General features: G+C 42.5%; 3 protein-coding genes across 3 annotated transcripts; all 3 read right to left on the minus strand.

Annotated features, from left to right (window-relative positions):
• Window positions 1-11,402: 11,402 nt before the first annotated feature.
• Window positions 11,403-12,650, minus strand: LOC121995724 (caffeoylshikimate esterase-like). Its single transcript, XM_042549487.1, has one exon. It carries the CDS (start codon window positions 12,633-12,635, stop codon window positions 11,541-11,543), a length of 1,095 nt encoding a protein of 364 aa, XP_042405421.1. The 5' UTR covers window positions 12,636-12,650; the 3' UTR covers window positions 11,403-11,540.
• Window positions 12,651-16,134: 3,484 nt separating this feature from the next.
• Window positions 16,135-18,322, minus strand: LOC121995727 (putative pentatricopeptide repeat-containing protein At3g15930). The gene has a single exon (XM_042549489.1). It carries the CDS (start codon window positions 18,320-18,322, stop codon window positions 16,175-16,177), a length of 2,148 nt encoding a protein of 715 aa, XP_042405423.1. The 3' UTR covers window positions 16,135-16,174.
• LOC121995728 (pentatricopeptide repeat-containing protein At1g08070, chloroplastic-like) lies at window positions 16,135-20,519 on the minus strand. The gene has a single exon (XM_042549490.1). The coding sequence runs from the start codon at window positions 20,488-20,490 to the stop codon at window positions 18,445-18,447; it is 2,046 nt and encodes a 681-aa protein (XP_042405424.1). The 5' UTR covers window positions 20,491-20,519; the 3' UTR covers window positions 16,135-18,444.
• Between the last annotated feature and the right edge of the window lie 31 nt (window positions 20,520-20,550).

Below are 20,550 nucleotides of genomic sequence, written 5' to 3' on the forward strand. Positions count from 1 at the left end.
TTCTTCAAGTTCGGAGCAAGAAGAAGAAGCTTCTACCTCCGGAAGGGATGAAGGAGAGAGCGTTCATCCATCCTCAACTCTAGGTAACTCAAGCCATTTAGTTTCTAGCAAATTACACATAATGTGCTTTGAGTGTAGGGAATTTGGACATTACAAGAGTAAATGTCCAAAGAGGGTTAGAAAGACTCCACCGGCGTCAAAGGTCAAGGAAGCCGGAGTCCCAACACACAAGGGCAAGGAGCACGTGGTGTGCTTCCAATGCAAGCGAAGGGGACACTATAGGAGTCAATGTCCGAGGGGGAGGCAACCTCACAAGGACAAAAGACCGAGCACGTCAATAGGGGGAGCGAAGGCAAACCCTAAGGTAACATTTAAGTCTCACTCTTGCAATAAGACACATGCTAGTAGTTTTGTTGCAATTGTTAATAATGATAAGCATGTTAACTTTAGGAACCAACATATGTGCTTAGGTGCTAAACATGTTAGCCTAGGTAAGGACAACACTAGAAATACCAATCCTAGGATTAATTCATCTAAGGTTAAGGAAAATCTAGGTAGAAACCCCAAAACAACTAGACACATGCCTAGGAATACCTCAAAGAAAAATGAAAAATTAAAAATTGAGGTATTAGAGAAGGAGAATCAAGTCTTGAGGTCAAGACTTGATGCTTTGGAAAAGGCTCTTAAGAACTTGGAAAAGTCATCTCTAGGGTTTAAGGGTCAAAAACCAATGTCCAAGGACAAGAAAGGTTTGGGTCACAAACCTAAGTCCCAAGTGGTCAAGCCCACTTATCATAATGTTCCATTCGATTATGGAACAAAATTTAGGGCTAGGAAGACCATCACCAAGGTCACAAGGGGAGTCACCCCTAGAGTGGATCTTGATGAGTCCCAAATGATCAAGGCTTTAAAGCCTAGGAGGGTCATTAGGAGGGTTGCTAGAGAAGACATCCCTAGTGAATATTTAGTGAACCCAATGAGCTCCAATAGGTATTGGGTTCCTAGGAGCGTGATTTCATCACGCTAGATGAGTTAGGGTGTGCCAACCTTACTTGAATAGGTAGTTAACCTAATCATGGCAAAAGGTGGCACTTTAGGAATTTTCAAGGTGTAATCAAGCCTTGGAAATGAAATGGAAAATTATTCCTAAGGAGTTTAGGATGTGCCAATCACAATTGAAGAGTTTTCTAGGGTCAATCTAATTGGCACATAGTGATATAAAAATCCTTAGTATATGATTTTAGGTCTAATACACTTAGGAATATGGATTTTATGGCAAAATGATCAAAAATGGCAACTAAGGCTAGAGTTAGGTATTTTCTATACCTTTACATGTTATTTGCCATATATTGTTTGCCATATGCCATGTCATGACATCATACTTAATTTATCATCATTTGAAATGTCATGATAATGATTTAGTTAAATGTCATGCTCTATTTAAGTTTCATACTTTATGTCATGACATCATGACATTGGCACATGTTCCATTTATGATATTATTTTATGCCATGTCATCATCTCATGCATTTATAATCAATGAAATTGATTTAAGGACTAAAACACAATTTGATATGGAGATCAAATTGTTATTTAGAAAAATGCATGAGAACTTAGATTAAGCTAACCTAAACCCATATCTCACATCAAAATTGACTTGGATGTGTTTGATACACCTTAGATATGTGTGAGATATTAGGATTGTGAGTTAGGATCAAGGTGCATAGTTCTTGTACCTAGATGAGCCTAATTCTAATTGGGGATCATAGGGAAAGCTTGTGTACAAGTCATGTACATTTAGCCCTAAGATTGTGGTCCCAAATTAAAGGGTTTAAAATCATTTTAAAATTGATTTGAAAAACCTTGATGAAACTTTTCTAGTGATAGCTCTCATCATTGAGCAAAGTAATACAAAGATGAGTTAACTTTGAGCTATTTCAAAGACTTTTGAACTTTGTATCAAGATTGAAAAATGGAAGATATTTTCATAGAAAACTATTTTTCCTTGATAGTATATGTTATGAGGAATGTATCCTCAAAGTTTTATAATTTATGGAATTTTCTGGAATTTTGTAGGGGTTTCTGAATTTCGGAAGGAAATTCAGAAACTGATATCAGAGGTTGTGGACCGATCAGAAGGGAGTCTGATCGGTCCAGGCAGTTGTGGATTGGTCACTGTGACCGATCCAGGGAAGACCTGATCGGTCTGGTGACCGACCAGGGCGTGCCAGTTTCGACTGTGCTGTCTGAAATTTCTGAAATTTCAGCAATGAAGTTGGTGTTTTGGATTTCTAAAGGGTTGAAACTCTCCAAGACATTGTTGGTGCAATGGTTAAGGGGGAGTTTTACCTATTAGTCAAGGGGGAGTTGACTTTTAGGGGGAGTTTTTACTCCTAAAAGACTTAAGTGATATGAGATTATCACTAAGTTAATTGTTGACCTTAGTATCAAGGGGGAAATTAAGGGTTTCAATGAAAGGTATGAGACCTTCATTAGAAAGAAACTCTTGAAATTGATTCACTCTTTTTGATGTGTGTCAAAAAGGGGGAGAGTGTAGGTTTGGGGAGAATGTTCAAGGAAGAACATTAGAAAACCTAAGTTTGATTATGAGTTTTGTCAAACATCAAAAAGGGGGAGATTGTTGGTGCAACCTTAGATCAAGGTTGACCTGGTTGACTAGACTCGAGTTGACTTGACTCGAGTTGTATTTTGATGTTTGACGAGTTATGTTTGACAATGTTTGACGTGAACAAAAAAGTTGTATCTTGATGTTTTACAAGGATACAAGCTTGGGAGATTGTGGGTGCAACCCGTGGTCAAGGTTGACCTGGTTGACCTGAGGTGAGTTGACCTAACTCGGAAAAGTCCAAGCAGGGAGCTTGGCATGGGAAAAGTCCAAGCAGGGAGTTTGGCATGGTGAAAAGTCCAAGCAGGGAGTTTGGCATGGTGAAAAGTCCAAGCAGGGAGCTTGGCACGGGAAAAGTCCAAGTATGGAGACTTGGCACGGAGAAGTCCAAGTATAGAAGCTTGGCACATGGGAAGTCGGAGAGGGCTCGGTAGCTCGTTCTCCGGCCTGTGGTCAGAGAGGGCTCGGGAGCTCGTTCTCTGGACCGGATGGAAGTCGGAGAGGGCTCGGTAGCTCGTTCCCCGAACTGTGGTCAGAGAGGGCTCGGTAGCTCGTTCTCTGGACCGGATGTGGAAAGTCCTGGTGAGTGAAGCCAGACGGATAAGTCTGGTGAGTGAAGTCGGGCGGTGGGAAAGTCCTGTGAGTGAAGCCGGGCGGTGGGAAAGTCCCGGTGAGTGAAGCGGGCAGTTGGAAATCGGTGAGTGAAGCCGGTGAAAACCCTAGTGAGTGAAGCTAGGTGAAAGTGAAAGTCCAGTGAGTGAAGCCGGGTAGTGGGTCACGGTAAGTGAACCCAGGCAAGGGAAAGTCTGGTGAGTGAAGCGGGCGGTTGGGAAGTCCCGGTGAGTGAAGCCGACAAAAAATCCAGATGGATCAAGGCTGATCGGACATCCGGTGTTGTGAAGGTCAAGTAGGTCAAGGGGTGACCGGATACTTGCACGAAGAGAAAAGTCTAAGTGGGTCAAAGGATTGACGGACACTTGGTAGGGAGTCTTAGCAGTCAAGGGTGACCGGATGCTAAGCAAGAGATACCAATAGGTCGAGGTTGACCGGATATTGGTTTGGAAGGCGTGAGACTTGGTTTGGGCAAAAACCAAGAGCTGGATCGTCGGTGGATCGATCGGTGATACTCGGTTATCGATCGGTGCGGTGACCGATCGATAACAACGATGTTATCAGTATGTTATCGATCGGTGCACCGATCGAGAAACGAAGGCAAAGAGAAAGGAGGGATCGGTCGTGGACCGATCCATGCACCTGATCGGTCCGCACCGATCGGGAGACAATCGAGAGTTGGGCGGTGCTGATCGGTGCGGGACCGATCGGCATAGGTCTGATCGGTCCCCAAGACCGATCAGGGAATCGATCTCGGTGGAGCCTGATCGGTCCGGATATAGCCGTTATGAGTGACAACGGCTATCTCCGTCTTCTTCGCTGTCTTCTTTGCAGTACAGGTTATAAAAGGAGATCGAGGGCTTCTACAGCGGAACTTGATCTTCTTCTTCCTCCTCTGAACTGAGCTGCTGTTCTTCTGAAAGCTGTGCTGAGCTCCGAAGCTTCGTGTGAGCTTCTTCGACTGAGTTGCTTGTTGGCATTCGTCCGTGAAGTTGGTGCTTCATCCGGGACTTCAGTCGACGAGAAGGCAAGCGACTATTTGTACATTCATTGTGTATTTTGTTCTTGCTCTTCTTTGTATTTCCATATTGCTGTTGCAAGCTATTGTGGCGAGGTTTCTCCACCCACAAGGAGTATTTATTAGCCGGTTCTCCGGGGACTCTTCCACCGACGGATTGATAGGGCTCGTTCACCTTACGGACACGCCGAGGAGTAGGAGTATCACCTCCGAACCTCGTTACATCCATCGAGTTTGAGGTTTGTCTTCTTCCTTTTCGTTTCTACGGTTTCATTTCCGCTGCGCTAACCCTAATCATAGGAAGAAACGCGAAGAATTTGGGGCGGCTATTCACAACCCCCCCTCTCTAGCCGCGACCGTCGATCCTAACAGCGGCAACCTTAGGTCCTAGGGGGTGGTAACCCTAGGTGGAGAAAACCCCTAGGGGACGGTAACCCTAGGTCCTTGGGGGTAGTAACCCTAGGCAGAAACTCCAGTCGGTCTAAAGTACCGAACTGGCAAACAGGTATGCTCTCCTGAGTTGAGTAGGTGAGGACGCGTTCCCCGAAAGAGGGAACAGTAGGCGTCGGTTCGACTTAGGGTTTCCGATAGGAAATCCGAAGTCAGAACCGGACAGTCTGAAGACTGTCAATTTACTTACCTATATATTTTCTGTTATATTCTAACTTTGTTTTGCAGGAGAGCAGTTCTAACTGTTTCTGGTCAGGGTCAGAATTGACTGAGATCGGTCGACCGAACCGGGTTATCAGTCGACCGAACCCCCAAGCCGCAGATCAGATCTCCAGCGTCCTGGTCAGACTCATTCTCAACCTTAGGCTTGTTCTTCGTCCTTTCCTTGGATGAACCTGCAAACAAATCTATACCTTTCTCTGTCCCGGCGTTAGTTTGCTCGTGCAATTCTAATTGACAAAAAAGCTCGTCTAATTTTAATTTAGATAAATTTTTAGAAATTTTGTAGGAATTTACGATAGATGCCCACAAATTATTGCGCGGAAAAGCATTTAAGGCATACCTTATCAAATCCCGGTTCTCCATTTGATGTCCTATTGTGTGAAGTCCATTGAGGATGTCATTGATCCTCGCATGAAGTTGACTCGCCGTTTCTCCTTCCTGCATTTTAATGTTAAATAATTTATTTAAAAGCAGGTCGTGTTTCATTACCTTGGCGTCGCTTGTTCCTTCGTGTAGTTCGATCAGCTTGTCCCATAACTCCTTAGCGTTTTGATGTGGTCATATCCGGTTCAATTCTTCTTTCGTCAGTCCGTATTGAAGCGTGTTGAGTGCTTTGAAATCCATTGACGCTTTCTTCTTCATGTTCGGAGTCCATTGTTCTGGTTCCAGTGGGATTCCAGAGTTGTCGACTGGTGCTTTGTAGCCTCCTGTGACGCTGAATCATTGGTCGAAGCCCGTCTTCAAGTAGACCTCCATCCGCTTCTTTCAGTACGGAAAATCATCCCCGTTGAATAGGGGAGGGTGTACTATGCTGAAGCCTTCAATTTGAAACATCCTCCACACAAGTAAAAAAATAGACAAAAAGGTCCCAAGACTAGGTCTTGGATTAGTAGTGTGGGATAATATGATAATAATTAAAGAACTGAATTAATGTTGCACCAATTCAGATTGATTGCGACGAAAAAGAATTTCCAAAAAGGTAATAGTACCAGTTTGGAAAGTTATGAAAATCTGAAAATCGAAAAAAACAAAAGGAACTAGTTTCACCCAGTGTCTGATTGATGGTTGCACCAAATCAGAGCGGTACCTGCTCTGATACTACTTGTTGAATCGAAGATTCGATAGAGGGGAGGTAAATATCGATTAAAACAGATTCTCGAGTAAGCAGCGAAATAATAAACACGAAAAGAATGACACAAGTAGTTTCACTTGGTTCGGAGCCTGTGTCAACTCCTACTCCAAGACTCGCACACAAGGGTGCTTTCGATGGGCAATTCACTAGTAATTTGAAATAATTGTTTACAACTTAAAGTACACGAAAGCTAATGAAAAAAAATAATACTGACAAGAAAACAAGAATGAAAAGAGCAAAGCGTTGTCAGACTGTCTTCGCAGCGTCGTAGGAGCACCAGAGAGCGAATCGTGAGTTGTTTTTCTGACTCTAGCATTTACCCTCCTTATATAGGAGGTTCGGGGCGCCCGGAACCTTCAGGGTACCCCTGAATATGACGTAGCCGAGCCAACTAGGGCGCTCCACGTGGCAAGATGACGTTGCAGATAGAAATTCATCTCCGGGCGCTCGGACCTCCGGGCGCTCGGACCTCCGGGCGGCCGGAACCATCCCGGGCGCCCGGACCCTCATTTTCCAACAGATTCCTTCCTGCAAGAAAATGTTAGTCCGGAGGCAAATATAAGATATATATCCTGCAAAATAGAGTATTAGCACAGTTAAAAATCAAACAGAATATTAATTAGATTTCGTCTCCTCGAGACCGGAATCTAGTTACGATCTTGACTTAGATATCCGAAATGGGTCTAAGTCGGATCGACGCCTAATGTTCCCTTCCCGGGAACGCATTCTCACAGTCACTCTCCTCTAGTAACTTACCTTCACTTACCTGTCAGACGTCCGATCAGCCCTTTGACCCATCTGGGCTTCGTGCCAACTATCTGGTCAGCCCGTCGACCTAGCTGGACTTCGTGCCAAACGTCCAGTCAGCCCATCGACCCGTTTGGACTTCATGCCAGACATCAAGTCAGCCCGTCGACCTGTCTGGACTTCTCCTACACACTCGGTGAGAGTGTTAGATAACAACAAAATTAACTTAACCTATTTTGTTATTCATCAAAACTTGAGTTAGACCGTTAGTGTTAACTGCACCAACACTACATATGTCTAAGAGTCTCATACTCTTAACATGTGATACTTTGCAAAGACTTTGAGTAATAATCCTGACAAGTGGTCGTAAGATATATGTCTCCTCACAATGAGCGATGAATCCTCTGTGAGCTATCTAAACACCTTCGAGCACTTTGACTTATACCCAATTATCCCAAGTTCACATCTCCAAGGAGGTGTTTTACTTAAGATGTCAAAGTATAAGCCTTCATGACTAAGGTGACTTGAATACCTCAAGTCGAAGGAAACTTGTACTCGAGCTGCAGAAAGTACTTTACAGATATATTCGTATATGTAGAGAATCATATGAAGTCTTATAGCAGGTCACTCCAATGAACTAATTACCATAACTAGCATTCACTTTTCACTCTTGACATCTTAATGTCTCTTGCTAATAAGTAACAACTGCTTCGTTAAACCAAGGAATATAATTTGTGCTAGTTTCACATAATTGATAATGTCTAAATACATCAATTTATTGATTAGGGAATGTTTCAATACTTTCATAATTATACATGTAGAGACTCTTACTAGTTGACTCTTACTAGTTGTGATCCAATCATAAGTTCTCTCATATTATGGATCGTATTACGGATACTCAGTAAATGAGTTTAAGATTATTCAAACATACAAGTAAAGTGCACTCAAATAGTGAATCTATATTTATTGAAATAAATAATACAAATCATAAGGCGATTGCTTTAGGACATCTCTCAAACATAACACTATGATATGCACTCAACCAGATGTCTCACATGCTTTAAGCATGATGAGTAGATATTAGTCAGATCTTAGAGAGGGTTATTGTACTACGGTAAAAACTATCCTCAAGTATCTTAGAAGAACAAAGAACATGTTCTTAGTTTTTGAAGGAGACGAGGAATTGGTCGTTTGAGGATATATTGATATCAGTTTTCAGAGAGATCAGAATGATATGAAATCGCAACAAAGTTATGTGTTCTGTTTGAATGGTGCAGCTATTTACTGGAGGAGTTCGAAGCAAGACACAGTTGCATATTCAACAACTGAGTCCAAGTACATAGCAGCTTTGGATGCAACAAAGGAAGTTGTGTGAACCAAGAACTTCATAGCGGAGCTTGAAGTTGTTCCTAGCATTGTTAAACTAGTTGTGTTATATTGTGATAATAATGCGGCCATAGCACAGGCAAAGGAGCCAAGGTGACACTAATGATCTAAGCATGTGCTAAGGAAGTATCACCTTCTCAGAGAGATTGTTCAGAGAGGTAAGATGTTGGTTAACAAAGTAGATATCAACAAGAACATTATCGAACCACTGACAAAAGCCTTACCTCTATAGAAACATAAGACCCATGTGAGGATCCTAGGACTGAGAGTCTATAATGTTTGGCAATAATACAAGTGAGAGATTATTAGTGTGTGCACCTATATGTCAAGACACTCTTTATATATTTATGGATTATTATTTAATAAAAGGTAAGTATTTATAATTAATCATTTATTTTTCTGTACATATATGATTAATGATAAAGTATTGTGGATTAATAGTTATATTAATCTAAAACAGTCTTTGCTCAGATAGATATCTAGAGGGGACATAGATATCTAAGTCAACATTGAGTATTACTAAGTTGAGATAAACCAAGGAATGGATATCCAAGTTGTATTTGGAGATGCCTTGAGATTAGAGGTACACTGGACACGACCTGTTTGAAAGGAGACCATATATTAAGAATCATTGGTTGTTCCTCTTATGAACGAGAATAACTGATCTTTTGACTTAAGACATTCATTTATTCTATGCGTGGAGTGAAGTACTTTGACGCCGGTAAAAGCAGTCTTTAATCAGATTGTGATTAATACGGTAATTAGGTGTATGACAAAGTATAGAGAGAATAATATTGAGTCAATAAAGGATTCATCACTTTCTTGGATTAGGAAGTTAACATCTTGGCGCTTGATAGAAATATTAGTGACTTGAAATCTATGATCACGAAAGGAATGATTTATCATTCAAGAAGAGTCTATTATATCTTAGAAATCAAGTTAAAACAATTGATTTGGTGATGATGTATAGTGCACCGAATTAATTATGATGTAGGCTAGATAAAGAGATTAAATTACACAGTAATCAGTTCTTGATGGTTTATAGGTTATGACTATTATTTTATCATGTTGGGTGACTAAAAACTATTTTTAGACGATTATCTTAGTCTATATATAAATTTATACTGTCTTCGTGCATAGAACCTAAAGGGGCGTACTTATAACACGTAGATATAAACATTTTCTATAATTTATTGTTTTAGTAAATACTAAAATTAATTATTTCAGAATTAGAACTAATTAGATTATTAATTAAATTCTAAATATTAGAAGCGGTACAAGAATAAATATGAATTTATTTGATTAAAAAATTGATAATTAATTGCATAATTGGTTTGTGTATTTACGTAATTAACTGACTTGTAAATGCACATAATTAATTATATAATTGATTGCATAATTGATTTATGAATACACATAATTAATTGCATGATTGATTTGTGCATGTGCATTTAAGAATGCAAATAATTATTTTAGGGTAATGTTAAATAGTTAGAATATAGTCATCCAGAATATATATATGTATATGTATACATAGATATTTTAGTAATATATGCATATACATGCATGTATTATAATTGAGAGATAAAAATTTCTAGTTGGCCAGATTCTAGCCAACAAGATTTACTCATTATTTTATTACATTTGTACATGCACATAACTGATCTAATTGATTTGTGAATTAGTATGATTACGAGCGGTAACGAGAGATAGAGAGAAGCTTGTGAGTTGGGTGAAGAGAAAAATAATATTGCTTCTAAAAAGTTTTATCAATTCGATCTAAGAGCCTAACATCTAATGTATCATGTTGAGTTCATGATCTAATGTATATGAATATCATTAGAGGAGTCATACGTGAGACTCTCATTTATTTGTGATGTCATTCACGTTCCTCAAAGACAATAAGATATGTTTCATTTTATGTCATTTTGTTTAAAAACTATATATACCATAAAATGATTCATGTTTTATAGAAAAAATTTAATTTATTTATAAATATTCCGTTGCACTTATATACTAATGAGTACGTTCTTCCCTCTTACTATCACATCATACCCCGGCCGGGACGAAGTGTTTAGATTCAGGTAAATTGTTGCGTTGACACCATCATCATGATAAGAATTGATACATGACGGAGAAGGCATCAACGTTTTCATTCTACAAGAGCGCAACAAATTTGTCTTTCGTGTTTAAATCGATGGGGCTATTCGGTCATTATCATCCGATGACAAATTTTCATCCATTCAGAATTAATTGGATCACTAGATCTATATTCCTAGATTATATAAAAAAATGATGAAGATGGTCTAAAAAAAATGATGAAAGAGAGCTTAATAATATTCCGTTTCCAAAATGAAACGAAAAATATTAGGACAAAAGTAGCATTCAACATGATAAAACATGTCAACGAGATTTAACTTTAATTTTAATTAATTTTGATTAAATTAATAAATACAAATATTAAAATGCACTAGATACAATATTTAAATTTAAAAAATAATTTACTCTAATATGCTATAAGAACTTTACATAACTGCTTGCAGTTATTTTATAGTTATGGCAATTATTTTATAATTATTAAAATAATATTAAAATAAAAATATTTTTGAGAAATCGAGTAAAGTATTATTTTAAATTTTTTAAAGAAAGATACTTAGGGCGTTTGTTTTTTAAATACTTGTCTACTAATACACATACTAATATAAATATTTGGTATAACATTTCCTATAATTTAACAACGGTATTAAATTTAACAATTATAACTTCTAGATACAGCTCCATATTTACAAATTTATCATCGTGGTATAATCGTGGTAGCTATCGAGATTAAGGGTACAAATAAATTGATCTTGTCCGTAAACTTTTGGAGTCGGCTCCAAAAAAAAAAAAATTTGATTCATATTTACAATTATCAAATATGTGAACCAATCTATTCAAGTGACAAAAGACGATTCGTTCGTCCCAACATCCCCGCCAAATGATCAAGACATGAAGGAAATTATGCTCGGTCACGTCAAGTTCCGACCTCAAGACATCATGTGACAACATCTCATGTCTTAATCATCACACCGCCCCGAGAGGACGTGAACCAATCTATTCAAACCAGTAGAACATGTGTGATTTCTGCAGGACTTAGAAATTTATTTTTGTAAGCTCGATAGCACTACAACTTAATTCAAAAAACAAATTCAGAGATTGTATGGGAATCATAATGCCAATCAAATATGAATTCTCATTGGCCATCATGTAATTTATGAAAATCAAAGCAAAAAAGAAAACCCGAATCGAATGCAGCATGTTGCGCTTTCAGCACATTCATGGCGACTAGTTCGCCTCGTTTTGTTGATTCACCGCTTCCTCTCCTCGTCGCCGGAGTTCCCGTTAACGGCAGCGGCGTACCGTTCCACGCGCTCGTCGATCCAAGTCCTCATGTCGGCCAGGACCCGACTGCTGTTCTCCTCCGGCTCGCCCTGGATCAGGGAGTGGTACATGCCCTCGTAGAGGATGAGCTTCTTGTCGGCGCTGGCTGTCTTCTCGTAGAACATCTTGGACCCCTCCGGCGAGGCTACGCCGTCGTCTGTGCCGTGGACGGTGAGGAAGGGGGCAGTGACATCGGGGAATTGGGTCTTGAAGTACTCGCAGAGACGGGCGAGCTCCCTCATAGTGCCCACGCGGGGGCGTCCGGTATAACGGCGGGGATTGGAGGCGATGACGCGGAGGCGGTCGCGGTCTTTGATGGCTTTGCCCACCATCTTGTTGTCGGGCATGGCGGCCCACGTGTCGGCGAGCCCGAAGAGAAGCCCGTAGAGGAAGAGGTGGATGCGGGAGGGCTTCATGTCGTCAGGGATGACGAATAGCGGGGCGGAGAAGATAAGCCCAGTCCATGTGCTCCGATCAGGAGATCGCAAGTACATGAGGAGCGTGGCGGCGCCGCCCATGGACTCCCCGAAAAGGAACGCCGGCAGATGGGAGGATTCCTGCCTGACAGAGAGGAAGAAAGAGAGGGAAGCGGCGGCAACGGCCTCCATGTTACCAAGATAGCAGCGGACGCCGTCGGATCGGCCGTGACCGAGGAGATCGGCGCAGTAGACGGCGTAGCCCCAGTTGGCATACGCGATAGCGACCTTCTGGAAGAGCCAGCCGGAATCGGATCCATATCCATGGGTCATGAAGACGAGGGCCTTGACAGGAAGGAGATCTCCGGTGGCGGGATCGACGGGGAGGAAGGACTGGGTGAAGAGGCGGCCATGGGGGCTCTGGAAGTAGATCTGCTGATTCTGGACGCCCTGCGACAAGTAATACTCCTCCTCCCCGGGCTCGTCGCCCCAGAAGTACTTGGTCGGAGCCGGAGCTGCCGGTGGAGGAGCGGCGGAACCCATCGGCGTCACAGGCGGCGACGGCTGAGCGACGAGCTCAATGAGATGCGGTTCGCTGCCGGCCATCGCTCGCTTCTTATTGGAACAGTTCGCCCCCCTGGAAGGGTCTTCTCGTATGGACCGTTGGATCTCATGGAGAATAATCCCGACCGCTGACTTGGAAGGACCTAGACCTCACCAACCCTTTGACATTGCAGTGAAGTGGAAAAACTAGCATTCACGATCCCATCCCTATGAAATTCCTTTTTCCAATAGGTTTTATACGTTTCGTTTTCCTATGGGCTGTTAACTAGCGAGCGTGTTCATTTGGCTGCACGGAATCTCTCAAAGAGGTGGGTGAGGACGGCGAGTCGATCTATCTTCTTCGTTACAAAATCGTCATTTAGCATTTTTAATTTATTAATAATTAGACAAAAATCAAAACGGCATCATTTTTTCTCATCGGAGTACCTACTTTGATTTTGTTTATATATATAAAAAAAATATGAAATCCCACTAGTAACCCGGGTACAATACCTAATTATATATTGTTTTATGACTATATGTTGGATCGATACGTACATGAAAAAAAGGATGAATCACATGATTTTCAAAAATTCTTTAAAAGTTAAGTACATAGTAAAAAATTAAAACGAATGAGAATACAAGAAAACATGGGCGAGGTTTTATTTGGTTAGGAACTTTTAACGACTTCTACTCCAAGACACAGGTCTCGTGCACCTATTAATGGGTAATTCACTATAAGCCTCTTTCGATACCTCCGGAAGAGGGAATAAGTACAAGAATAAGGACAGTGTAACAACCTATACTTCCTTTTTAAAATAGTAGAATTAAAAATTGCAACACTAATAACAGGTTACCAACAAGTTGGAGAGTTTGGTGTGTTGCTATTGGTTTGCCGGAGACGATCGAACATCCCGGAAGGCTAGCTCGAAGGCAAACAGACTTTCTAGAGTAGCAGCAGGAAGCAGAAACAGTCGGAAGCCCAATCGAATGTGTAGTAGTTCGTATATGTGTTCTTGAAGGATGCTTGGTCAAGTCTGCCTTATATAGGCGGTGAAAGGCGCCTTCCATAGACGTAGAAGGCACCTCCAATGAGTCAAAATCTATCTCGAACATCCCTGGAGCTTATCGTTGAATAGCTCAAATTTTACCCTAGGGAAGGCGCCTTCGGACACTGTTCATCCGAAGGTAAATTTTCTCCTTTGTCCTGCAAAACAATGTTAGTCCAGATAACGAAAAATGATAATCTGCAAGACAAATGTTAGCATAATAATAATGAGCAATATTAATTAGTTCCTATCCTCCTAGGACCAGGAACTACTCAAGGTTTCAGATTAGGGATCCAAAATGGACCTAACTTGGATCAACGCCTACTGTCCCCTTAATAGGGGCGCACCCTCACAATGTTACTCTCCTCCAGTGACTTATCTTAACTTACCAACTTGTCAAACATCCGGTCAGCCCGTTAATCTGTTTGGACTTCATGTCAGCTATTCGGTCGACCCATTGACCTAGCTGGACTTCTCGCCATATATTCGATCGGTCCGTCTACTTATCTGGACTTCGTACCAGCTATCCGGTCAGGCCGTTGATCTAGTTGAATTTCATACCAGGACCTATCTAGACTTCGTACTGCATACTTAATCATATAGTTAGATTACAACAGAACCTAACTTAACTTACTTGCCATTCATCAAAATCTGAGTTAGATCGTTAGTGCAAATTGCACCAATACTATCTTCCATCTAAATTATAAGTATGAGACACATCAATAACAGTTAAATATAGTTGAATCTGTGTTATAGTAACTACAAATAAAATCATAATTGTAATAATGTACATGCCTCCTCTATATATACCTTGTCACCTGTATTAATGGCTAATAGTCACTTATGATTTACTTCATCTGTGTTGGCCTAGAGATAGATTGACGGGAGCGCTGGGGGCGAGCGAATCGCCTTTTGCCATATAATTGTAACAATGTGAATGATAATTGAACATGGTTAAATTCATATTGTAATATACACGAAATCGTAGCTATTATAACGTGAGTATTTTTGAACAAGTTAAGTATGTATTATAACAGCTACAGTGTCGTAACTACTATAATGTGCCCGACCGATTTATGATTTAGACAGGAGTTACAAAGAAAAAAATAATACAATCAATTATTGAACACATAGTTAAAGTTACCGAATACCTAAATCAAATACCTCATATCCATTTTGCCCCTCCGTATTCGCTCATGTCTACCCCTAATCTGTAACAATAAATTTGGGATATTACTGTGCTGATGAACAATCTTTGAATCAATTGCTACACTATACCAATCAATTAAAAATTTGATTCGTGTTCAAAAAATTATTACTCTCAATATGACGTATGAAAATAATGTTTGAGAGTATGATTATAATCAAGAGAATTAGCCAAAACTGACTGATAGACTTAGAGAGTTTGGAATAACATGACATGATATTGTCCACTTTGGGACTAAACCCTTATATCAATGGAGATATTTTTTTTCTTATAAACTCATGATCTTTCACATATATTTTCAATATAGAACTATGTTTGCAACCTTGCAAATCCAACAATCCCCCTCCCTCAAACAAAGAACCACAGGGTCTCCCTTCAAGCATCGGGGCACACTTGAGCCTCCCCTACTTCGTTCAAGGTTTCACCCACATGGTTCGATCTTGGATCATGACTCTAGCTCATGTTTTTTTAGACGATTAGTCTGGTGAAGAATGATCTCGCTCTAATACCAATTATAGGATCAAAAAGGGATTTAGATATCTTCACAATGACATAATATTGTCTACTTTAGAACTAAGCCTTCATGATTTTATTTTTGGGTTCTACCCAAAAGTCCTCATACCAATGGAGATATCTTTTTCTTATAAACCCATGATCTTTCCTATATGTTTTTAATGTAGAACTATTTTTGCAACCTTGTAATCTCAACACTTTTGATTATATCCATGCTCTTAAACATCACTTGCTAATGAATCTAGATAGCTCAGAATCACATGGAACCAAATTCTATATGTTCGTCTAGTTCTCCAGATTATATTCATGCAGTCAAATATCATTTTTATACTCTCATATTGAGCGAAGCAATTTTTTGAACATGAATTAGATATCTTAATCGATTGCTATAATATAACAATCGATTCGAGACATTAATGTCCGAATTAACTGTGTCCAAATTGATTATTACATTGTAGCAATCAATTAGGGTTGACGCCCGTGAATGCGGAGTGATAAAAGTGGAATTGGATATATGATTTAATAATTTTGAAAATTACCTACATATGATTTGGGCATTCGACAATTTTAATTACATAGTTCAATAATTTAGAAAATAATATACTGAAAGATAGTTGGATAATTCTACTGAATTATTAGTTGGATAACGTACTTTTTGATTAAAAAAAAAGCAAACTGGATGATCTTTCATGATTTCAAAAAATAAGGTCACGATAATTCCACTTTAAATATTTTTTTTAGCGTTTTACGGCTAACTAAAATCACTAATACAACAACGAATATTAGAAACAAATGAATATACATAAACTGGCTACACAATCTGAATGTATGGATCACCAATAATCATTGCAAGAACACAGGCCATTTATAAATCGGTGGAAACGTTTTCTATCCCTCACAACAATTTCTCTCTTGTAAATTTCAGAGAGAAACTTCATTGCGTTATGACAATCCACACAGATCCTCAGGTTCTTGGCGACTCTTATTGTCGCCCCGGATTCTGAACTTATCAATCCGAAAGCAATTGCCAGCCTTTCACTATGCTCATTGATAGCATTTGCTTTCTCTTTCTCCACCATACTAACAAAGATTTCTGATGTATCAGCCACATAGCCAGCAGCATTCAGCTCCTTGCTCATTTCTTCCAACTTGGAATAAATTTCACTACTCCTGGGATGAGACCTGTCCCCAGCCACAAATTCATGGATTTCCCCATTCATCTCCACAGAACTACAACCAGGCTCTTTTCGAATCCCTTTCGCCCTTATTGCTTCTCTCATTTCGTGTGCTTCGTCGAATTTGTTGGACTTGGCATAGATGTTGGACAAGAGCAGATATGCAGCGCTGTCAGGAAGGTCCATCCGGAGAAGATGCTTTCCGGCCAACTCTGCAATTTCCAAGTTCCCATGAACTCTGCACGCGGCAAGAAGAGCTCCCCAAACTGCTGAATTCGGTTTCATGGGCATGTTGTTTATCGTCTCCAATGCTTCCTCTAGTTGCCCAGATCGACTGAGAAGATCGACTAAGCAACCGTAATGTGTGACGTTCGGCATGATTCCGTGTCTCGTGATCATGCTTGAGAATAACTGTCTTCCCTTGTCGACTAGTCCTGCATGAGCACAGGCTGTAAGAGCACCAATGTAGGTTACACCATCTGGTCTGACATCAGTTTCGACCATTTTGTAGAACCAATAGATAGCATCCTCCCCGTGCCCATTCAAAGCCAAGCCAGAAATTATAGCAGTCCATGTAAACCTATCCTTGCAGGTCATTCTATCGAAAACCTCGACTGCATTCTTGACGCAACCACACTTCGAGTACATGTCTATCAGTGCATTGCCCACGGCAATGTCCATCTTGATCTGGTTGCGATCCATGTATGTTCTAATCCATTCTCCTACCTCGAGGGCTCCTAATTGTGCACAAGCAGTGAGCACAGTCACCATGGTAAATGCATCAGGCCTGACCATTGCGACCTGCATTGCACGGAATACCTCCAAAGCCGCTTTGAATTTGTTCGCAGCGACATAGCCATTGATCATTGCAGTCCATGATACAAGGTCCCTTTGTGGCATCTGATCGAAAAGTTCTCTAGCACGATCGACCTCCCCAGACTTTGCGAATCCAACAACTAGAGCTGTCCAAGAAATGACATCTCTTGTTGGCATTTCTACAAACACTCTCCAAGCAGCCTCCATGTCACTGCATTGTTGGTACATTTCGATCAATGCGTTCTGAAGCCTCAATTCAGGGAGATGGCTGCTGGTAATCACGCACTGATGAATCTGCTTTCCACAGTCTAAATTTCTCATTTTGGCACAAGCTGAGAGCACCGAGATGTAGGTGATCCCATTAGGCCTTACGCATTCCCTCGCCATAGAAACGAACAATCTGCACGATTCCTCGAACAAGGTGTTCCTATTGTAACCCGAAATCATAGCGTTCCACAAAACTACATCTCTCTCAGAACAACTATCGAACAGCTCTCGGGCGGAATCGACCTTGCCGCCGACAGCATACATGCGGAGCAACGCATTGCGGACGTGCGAATTGGCGGAGAGCCCAAACTTGACGGCGTGCGCGTGGAGCTCGTAGCCACACTGGACGACGTCGTCGTCGCGAGTGAATCCCTTAAGCAGGAAAGGGAAGGTATGGGCGTTCGGGGCGAGGCCACTGGCGAGCATCGCCACGTAAGTGGCCACGGCGGCGCGTGGCGCGCGGTGATCGGTATGAGCCCGTATCAGGCAGTTCCAGAGAAAGGGGTCAGGGGTGGGGATTACGTCGAGCAGGAGGCGGGCGTAGGCCAAGTCGCCGCAGCCGCGGGCGCAGCAGAAGGAGAGCAGGCGACGCTGATGGACGGCGAATCGGGCGAGGCCGGTGCGGATCATGAGGGAGTGGATTCTCTTGAACTCCTTCATGGTGGTGCAGGCGCGGAGCAGAGAGAGGGATGGAGCAGGATGGGGAGGGGAAGGGAAGGGCATGGCAGAGAGTTTATGGATGTGGAGGTTGCGGGACAATTTGGCTGAGAGAAATCCACATTGATTGAAAATTCTACTGATCTACGTCAAATAAATCAGACTCTCTTCCAGATCAAACGCGATTCTCACCAATAATCTTTGCAAGAACAACATCCATCCTTAAAGTAATGGAACCTGCACCTGTCCCGCACGACGATCTCCCTCCCGTAAACCTTGGAGACGAGCTTGATAGCTGCATGACAATCACCGCAAACACGAAGGTTCTTCATGATCCGGATTGGCGTCCCCGGCTTAGTCCTGATGAGCCCGAACGCCATGGCCAGCTTCTCGCTGTGCCGGCACAATGCGCTCTCCTTCTCCTCCTCGTCCATGTCCAGCACCACCTCCGACTTGTTCGGTACGTACCCTGCTTCCTTCAGCTTCCCAACCATGTCTTCCACCATGGCGTAAATCTCAGCAGAGTCGACGTGCGACTCGTCCCCCATGACGAACTCGTGGACCTCCCCATCCATCTCTATCAGACTGCACCCTGGTGGCTTCTTCACCTTCCTCTCCACCATCAGCTTTCTCACTCTGTTAGCTTCGTCCCATTTCTGAAGGGACCGGTATATGTTGGACAGGAGCACGTATGTTCCTCCTTCCTTCTGGTCGAGCTCCAATAGCATCTGCGCAATCCTTTCTGCGACAGCGACGTCACCGTGAATTCTACAAGCGCCTAACAGGCCTCCCAACACGAAGCGATCGGGAGCCATCGGCATGCCTCTTATCAGCTCCTCTGCTCTCTCAATCTGCCCCGCTCGACCCAGCATATCGACCATGCAGCCGTAGTGCTCGACGCTGGGCTGGATATTGTAGCCGTTCGCCATCGAGTTGAAGTACGACCAACCTTCGTCGACGAGGCCCGCGTGGCTGCAGGCTGTCAAGACGCCGACGAAGGTGATCGCGTCGGGCTTCACTCCACTCTTCTGCATCTCCTGGAAGGCCCGCAGCGCTCTCTCTGCGTGCCCGCACATTGCAAGTCCTCCGATGAGGGCCGTCCACGTCATGACATCTCTGCGAGGCATATCCTCGAACACCTTGAATGCACTTTCTACGCACCCGCACCTCCCGTACATGTCCACTAGAGCAGTCCCCAGCACGAGGTCCACCTCGACCTTCTCTCGCGCAATGTATACGTGCAACCATTTGCCAAGCTCGAGAGCGCCCAGCTGGGAGCATGCCAGGACCATGCTCGCCATGGTCACTTTATCTGCCTTGATGCCGATGAATTGCATCTCGCGGAACAGTCGCAATGCTTCCTTGTAATCACTATCCTCGACGTGCCCTTTAATCATTATGTTCCAACAAAATATATTCCTCTCGGGCATTTCATCGAACAGCTTCCGCGCAAGCGAAACACAGCCGCATTTGCAGTAAAAGTCCAACAGCGCAGCTGATAGGACCAAATCAAGTCCAATTCCACTCTCTTCGATGTACTGATGAACCTGTTTCCCGGTCTCTATGTCCCTGGCTCTCGCACAAGCCGTGAGAACATTCACCAGAGTGATCTCGTTAGGCTCCAGCTCCATTCTGCGATAAAGATCTATTGCTTCAAACAAGCGATCCGATTTGGTATAAGCAGCAATCATAGTGGCCCAGGAAACAATGGTCTTCTCGCGCATTTTGTCAAACACCTGGCAAGCGGAGCGCAGGCAGCCACAAACAGAGTACATGTTCATCAACGTGTTCTGGACATAGACGTCCGAAGAAAAGCCCAACTTGAGCGCGTGGGAATGCAGCTGCTTCCCTTCGTTCAAGAACCTGCAGGACTTGAAGAGCGAGGGAAGCGTGAAGCGATCCGGACGGAGGCCTCGTTCGATCGATTCGATGTAGAAGAGGAGGGCCTGGAAAGGGTGGTTCTTGTTGGTGTAGGCTCGGGCGACGGAGTTGAAGGTGAAAGTGGTTGGATTGGGGATCTGCCGGAAGACGAGCCTGCCGTATTCGAGGCATCCAAACTCTGGGGTGCAGCAGACGGAGACGAAGTGACTGGCTGGGAGCGGGTCGAAGGCGAGGCCGGAGCGGATCATTTGAGCGTGCACCTGCTTGAGCTCGTGCACGGTGGCGCATTTCTGTAAGCTGAGGTGAGGCGGCGGCTTGGAAGGGAGAGAGGAAGAAGCTAAGGGAATCGACATACCTTCTACTGAACCAGTTATTTCGGTTAAGGATCTCTGCTTTATTTATTGGATAAATTT

Source organism: Zingiber officinale, chromosome 6A (genome assembly GCF_018446385.1).
Source record: "Zingiber officinale cultivar Zhangliang chromosome 6A, Zo_v1.1, whole genome shotgun sequence".
In the NCBI taxonomy this organism is placed as follows: Eukaryota; Viridiplantae; Streptophyta; class Magnoliopsida; order Zingiberales; family Zingiberaceae; genus Zingiber; species Zingiber officinale.

Coding starts and splice junctions, on each gene's coding strand:
- LOC121995724 (XM_042549487.1), bottom strand. CDS start 12,635: ATGGCCGGCAGCGAACCGCATCTCATTGAGCTCGTCGCTCAGCCGTCG.
- LOC121995727 (XM_042549489.1), bottom strand. CDS start 18,322: ATGCCCTTCCCTTCCCCTCCCCATCCTGCTCCATCCCTCTCTCTGCTC.
- LOC121995728 (XM_042549490.1), bottom strand. CDS start 20,490: ATGTCGATTCCCTTAGCTTCTTCCTCTCTCCCTTCCAAGCCGCCGCCT.